Source organism: Ptychodera flava, chromosome 3 (genome assembly GCF_041260155.1).
Source record: "Ptychodera flava strain L36383 chromosome 3, AS_Pfla_20210202, whole genome shotgun sequence".
Classification (NCBI taxonomy): Eukaryota; Metazoa; Hemichordata; class Enteropneusta; family Ptychoderidae; genus Ptychodera; species Ptychodera flava.
Window position 1 is genome coordinate 33569691 of NC_091930.1, and position 6527 is coordinate 33576217.

The following is a 6527-nucleotide window of genomic DNA, read 5'->3' on the forward strand; positions in this document are numbered from 1 at the left end:
GCATAACAAGAGTCTGAAATTGACGCAAATTAATTAGCAAGTGCCTCCTAAATTGTGCAGACCAAGTACTTGTCAGGTTGTTGTCTTTTATACCAAATTTGGGTGAATATGAACCATGAACAACGCAGTAAATTGGTAAGAATAACACGAAACGGAAGCGATCTGGTGTAGAGTTTTCACTGTGAACGTGTGTTGAACGTTATCGATCGATATTCTTTTTTTGGAAATTGATACAATGTTGTGTTGCATACCTGAGGATCGCATGGCGTCAAACTTGGCCAAAGAGCGCCAAAATAAAGTAAATAATATTTTAAACCTAATCACTTAGCTCAATGATATTGCCTATTGTATGAAGGATTGGATAGGATGCGAGCATCGTTTCGACATATCATGAGCAAAGTATCCATCAAGCACTGATGGAGGTTGGGCGGGAAAACATACGCACAGAAAAAACGACTTTATATATTTTTTGGCCTTATGACTGCAAAAAGTTCCACTCAGTAAATGTATCACCTAGCTCCCTGCTCACTCTGCCCTGGCTGTGCTTTCAAAGCTCGGTGCAGGGCTTCTGCTTCCTTGATTATGATGGGGAGGTTACGCCATTTTCGTCCCACATATCACTTACTCCTACGTCTGTACAGTATGGCCAGCATTCTTCAGAATAGCCCCCATTTATATGAGCTGGAGTCAATGAACATGTTTATGGCCAAGTGACGTTCTGGAAGCCACATAAAACTACCCGATAGACTGATAATATCTTTCCCTTCTTTGAGTTCATTACGAAGATCATTCTGTAATGGAATGAGGGATATTGACCGTGACTCGGCTTGTGCTACTGCTTTGCCATATGGCGAATGAAGATTCCAGGGCGAGGAATTGCTAGTGTGAATGAGATGCATTGCAACATAACCAAAGGTACAGTTCGGCTGTTGAGCGCGATATCAAGCAACTCTGGGAACGCTTTTAGTTTTTCTGGTATTCTAAATGCCGTTGCTACTGTGTCAATGGTAAAACCCAACATTACAAGTGATTGACAGGTATCGGGACACTTTTGTGCAAGGCCAAAACATATCCAGCGTCAATACACAATTTAGCGAGTATGAATGCGGTTCTGTCGGCCAATTCCCTTCGGTTACGACGGTTCTGACAATCGCGGGTTTGAACTAATGGGCCACCATGTCTATCGTCGATATATTGCAAACACGGGGTACTCCTAGAGACCTACCATAACTAGTGATACAATAGTCTAAAGTAAGGTAAACAAAAGCAGACAACTTTCATCCGAATGGGAGCGTATTACAGACATACAATGTTCCAGCCCACTTGAAGCCTAAAAGCCTTCTGTCATCATCGAAAATTTTTACGCGATCATAGCCACTTTTATCATCACATTTACAATGGTAATCTCCTGGCTCAGGATATCTCGTGACTTCCACTAATTGATCTAAAATGAAACGCACGTCTTTTATCCAAAGGTTTAAATAACGCATGTCGATGCACATACGGGGCTTCTTGGGCTCAACAGTAATAGGCATAACTAACGTAGGGGGAGCATCTCGACCCACTTCACCCCAAACCGATATTGCTCCCAATATCAAGCTGTCAGAAATGGTGGATGCAATAAACTTGCCGAAATTTTTACATGGCATGTTATTCTGAAGTGTGACAGGAGGCGGGAATGGATTACCATAACATTCCCTTCGAAACGTGCCCTTGAAAGAAGTTATGTACTCTGATACTTTTACCCCTTCAGAGAGCCAAGGTTAAATTTGGTATTTACATGCAAGATTTTGCGTCAATAACTGCCAAGTTGGCATGTAATTATGAACTTCTCCAGCAATAAAATCATCGGGGTTTCTAAAAATCGAGTCTTGAGGGGAGACTTTACTTCCTGCCAGAGCTGCTTCCATACTGGGGACAGAAGTGTCTGATATTTGTCTGGGGCGCCCTCTAGAGTTACCCAGGTAAAAGTTGTCCGTCGCTGTACACTGCGATCAACCGGATATAGCATCTCCCAGTTAGGAAAATACAACTGGAAAAAAAGGGAAAGAACCCTAGTTAAACGTACAGAGGGCACCCCCAGACAGGATCCTGCAACTAGCAGGCAGCCGTAAGGCAAGGGCTTTTGGTATTCGCCCCTGTCCAAGGCAACCCCTATCAAGACATAACACAACATAGTGTATTTATAGTGCATTTATGCTTTAATAATCTTCAGGAAAGTTAACGAGAGAATTTTCTTTGAAAAGTACACAACAGTTGCAAACGTCTGTCAACATTCTACTTTTTTTGTCTGATTTGACTGAATCATTTTGTCAATAAATTTTGTCAATAAATGAGTGAGAGAGTGAGTGAGACAGCCAGTGAGCGAGCGGGCGAGTAACGTTTTAACTTTGTAACTCTGACTGTATTTACATAGATGCAGACCTGTCTTTATGTACCATAAAGAAAGATACCAATATCGTTGCAAAAAATATGGCTGGCAATCCGCTATCACCATCGTCTAATAATGACTGCTGTGCAACTTGCCTGGCAACGTTTGGGTGTAAAGCTTGGGTGTACGTATGGCCCGTTGGTTGTTTTTTGAAGAATGCCGCAGGACCCACATCATCATGGCTTCTTGGTATGACGACGGGCATCGTGCAAGGTATGGTTCAGTACTTTTTTTCTAAATCTCACTTAGTTGTACATGTCTGATCATGTCTGAGAAAAATTATCTATGGATACTGTAAAATCTCGAAATTGACAAAGTGACCACGAAGTGCAATGAGAGCGTCAATTTTATTACTAAGCACAAAATAACGTTTATTACAATGAAAGCGGTACTATTTAGAAATAACTCGCAATTATCTATGACAATTAAAACAAACGAAATAGATTTATCAAGTATTTTTGCTTTTGATATAGATAATTTATAATTTGGTGTTTTGCAATAATTACTATAAGAATCATTTTCTATAAACTAGCGCTTGGGCAAAATTCGGGTAGCCACTTTCTTGACGAGAGTGAAATATGCTCTGAAAGGCTAGTTAACATTATACTCGTTCGCTTCGCTTGAGCATGTGGTGATTTTTTTGAGTGTTATAACTGCACTAGCTTCTGTATCGGGAACTTGTAAGCCAAGCATAAATCAGGGAGAGCCCTATCTGTCAATTTAAATGCTTTTCGGGTCAATAATATAAGCTGGTAGATCAATGCAATTAATATTCCTACACATTAGTAATTAGTGGTTTCAACTAAGCCTCAAGTTTTTCTCACTCCTATCAAATTACCTGGCATCAATTTTGGACGGGAAGTTATGTCACTCTTAACTTTCTTGTGTTGACTCTGTATCATTTAAAGTAATACTGTGTCTATCTTTCTCTGTCTATTAATTATTTGTATGTGAGAATGACGACTGAAGGTGTGTCTCTATAATGTCATATCAAGGCTAAAATAAGCTTTCATCTTTACCGTCCATGCTTAAAGCAATTTATTGTTTATTAACTTCGAACAGCAGGGATTATAAAGTGTTTCCTCGTTAGACAATCGGGGTTGGATGTGAAATGAAACTGAATTTCATTGGAATGCAGCATAATTGCAAGCAACTCGCACTTTTTATGATTGAAGTAAATTAATTATGGTAATCGATAAGGGTTTCATTCCAAAACAACCACCTGAACATTTTCTCGCTTTGTATATGATATCATTCGTCTTTCTTTATGTCAGATTCAGAGAAACCTATTCTCACATGTCCACCAAGCATCGAAACGGATTCAGACACATATACTATGCAAGTAACCTGGTTATTACCAACTGCCACGGACAATTCTGGTACCGCCCGTGTATCTGGAAACCGAGAACCAGGAAGTAGCTTCACCCTAGGAGTTACAAACGTGTCTTATGAAGCTGAGGATCCTATGGCAACATGGCTAGCTGTGAATTTTCTATTACCGTAAGAGGTACGTTTATCCAGACAGTCGTTTATTCCACAAGGATGACGCCTTTTATGTGCGTTTTTTTCCCTTTTATGGAAGTGACAGCGATAGTGCTATTTACCTATTCTCAACTTTGTATTTTATCGCTTCCTATTTTCTCAGACTCTGGAAAACCTGCAATTTCATGTCCACCTGGTATCGAGACTTCGACACACATGTCTGATATCCAAGTAACGTGGTCAATCCCAAACGCCATGGACAACTCTGGCAGTGTGAATGTGACTGGGAGCCATGAACCTGGAAGTAACTTTACCATCGGCGTCACAACAGTGTCTTACGTAGCTGAGGATCCTTCTGGCAATATTGCTAACTGCTCGTTTTCCGTGAGAGTCACAGGTACATTTGTTTTTTGTTCGGTTTCATTGATGATTTTTCGATGCGGCACGTTTACAAAATAAATGAACTACATTCTGACTTTTTAATTAATCAAAAGTACGCAAACCGAAAAAATAACACGAAATCAGTCAACATCGATGTCTATCGATCTTTCCATGGTTCAAATCTTTGAACAAGAACTACTTAAATTGGCTAATTTTAAACCCATACAGCTAGTACAGGAACTGTAGCTGTGTGACATCAAAGCACTCAAATTTATTAAACCCTACTGATTAGTTTGTCGCATACCGTGTTACGATGTGTAGAATCCTTAGTAATGCATGGTAGGCGTTCTTTAGTCCCTGCCTTCATCTTGCTCGCGTTGCTTAGATTAACCGACTCAGGAACATGAATTTATTCCGCACGGATGACGCCTTCTAATGTATATTTTCCCCGTCTATAGGATTGAGAGCGATGTTACCATTTACCTACTCTTAACTTTTGAATTTATCGCTTGCTACTTTCCCAGACTCTGGAAAGCCTGTCATTACATGTCCAGCTGGCATCGAGACTACGACATACATAGACATGCCTAATATCAAAGTAACGTGGGCATTCCCGAACGCCATGGATAATTCCGGTAGGGTCAGTGTGACTGGGAGCCATGAACCTGGAAGTAACTTTACCATCGGCGTAACAACAGTGTCTTACGTAGCTGAGGACCCTTCTGGCAATACTGCTAACTGTTGGTTTTCTGTGAAAGTCACAGGTAAATGTGTTTTTTGTTGTGTTCTGTTAGTTATATTGATGAGTAATAGCTTGGACATGTTTATTACAGCACTTTTCACAATTGTACACATAAATGAACTATATTCTGACTTCTTCATCCATTCTTATAATTAATCGAAAAATAAGTGTTACGTGAAAGAAAACGAACAAATGGTGAACTCAGCAATTGCCCTATAAAACGTAATTTATTACGAAAATAAAACTCATCGCCAAGTCAAGGGATAGAATACAAACTGTAAAAGTATACAGGCTACTTATCTCAGCTGGAACGGCAAAGCTCCAGTCTCAGAGTTGTATAAGTCAGTCAGATGAATGAACAGTCGTGTGGCTTGCAGGCTTGGAGTTGCACGAAGTCCAAAGTATAAATCCAGCGTGGAAGTGAAAGTCTCAAGGTCTTGAAATTCATACTGTTTGAGTTTCCAAAGACTTGAAGTAACGAGCAAGAGACACGATCCCAAAATGTCTGACTGCAAGCCTGCTGTCCCCGTCTTTATACTCATGTGGTTACATAAGAGCATATAAGAAAAATCTAGAACTTGTATTGACATGTTAATTACTGTTCTAAAATTATATCTCTTACTAAACTAATTAAATTTCCAGAACATTCCAAACATGACTAATTGAATTCAAGGGCGTGAAGGACAGTGACCTTGAGGATAAACTAGACTAATTAAACACAGGTCATGACTGTGGGGAAAAATGACCTACATAACATTTGTCAACCGATAAAAATAACACGAAGTTAGTCAACAACGATGTCTGTCGATCTTTCCATGATTCGAATCTTTGCTCGAGAACTACCTAAATGATGCTCAATTTAAACGCGTTCAAGTAGTACAAGAACTGCAGGAGATACCAATATTTCTCCTTGAAACAACTTGTATGACATTGAAGCATTCCCATCTATTTAATCCTTACTAATTAATTTTTCAGTAAACTGTGTTACGGTTTGTAGAATCCTTAGTAATGCAGGGCAGAGTTCTTTAGTCTCCGTCTTCATCTTGCTCGCAATGGTGAGATTAACCGACACGGGGAAAAACCTCAAGTGTATTAAATTATATGCTAAATTTTTGATCTACAGGTTAGGATTATATTTATGATCGATCAAAATATGATGTTTTCATCAAAAATATAAACACTTAATGGAAAACCGTCGTCGGAACAGCGCCTGTGCGAGTTTCGTGTTTACAAACAATGTATTTTGTGCACAATATCTAGATGCACCCCATCGTCATAGCTGCAACATTTAAATTATACGATGAAGATTATGACAGACTTGTTTTAACCCTCATCAGTCACCTTTGTACCTTGGATATAGTGTTTCATTGGTCGTGTTGATCCAATACGACCTTTAAGCGAAGTTCGGACGACTGTATACCTTTAGGTAGATTACGCGTTTCTAAAGCAATAGGCTAATACTAATACTAATGATAAGATGTGTGATTTAAT

The 6527-nt window shown here is 39.4% G+C and overlaps 1 protein-coding gene across 1 annotated transcript; it reads left to right on the plus strand.

The window, feature by feature from the left end:
• The first annotated feature begins 2472 nt into the window (after nucleotides 1-2472).
• On the plus strand, nucleotides 2473-6164 carry LOC139129222 (hyalin-like). The gene is made up of 5 exons (XM_070694864.1): nucleotides 2473-2644; nucleotides 3706-3846; nucleotides 4077-4310; nucleotides 4819-5058; nucleotides 6160-6164. Exons 1-5 carry the CDS (start codon nucleotides 2473-2475, stop codon nucleotides 6162-6164), a joined length of 792 nt encoding a protein of 263 aa, XP_070550965.1.
• Nucleotides 6165-6527: the final 363 nt, after the last annotated feature.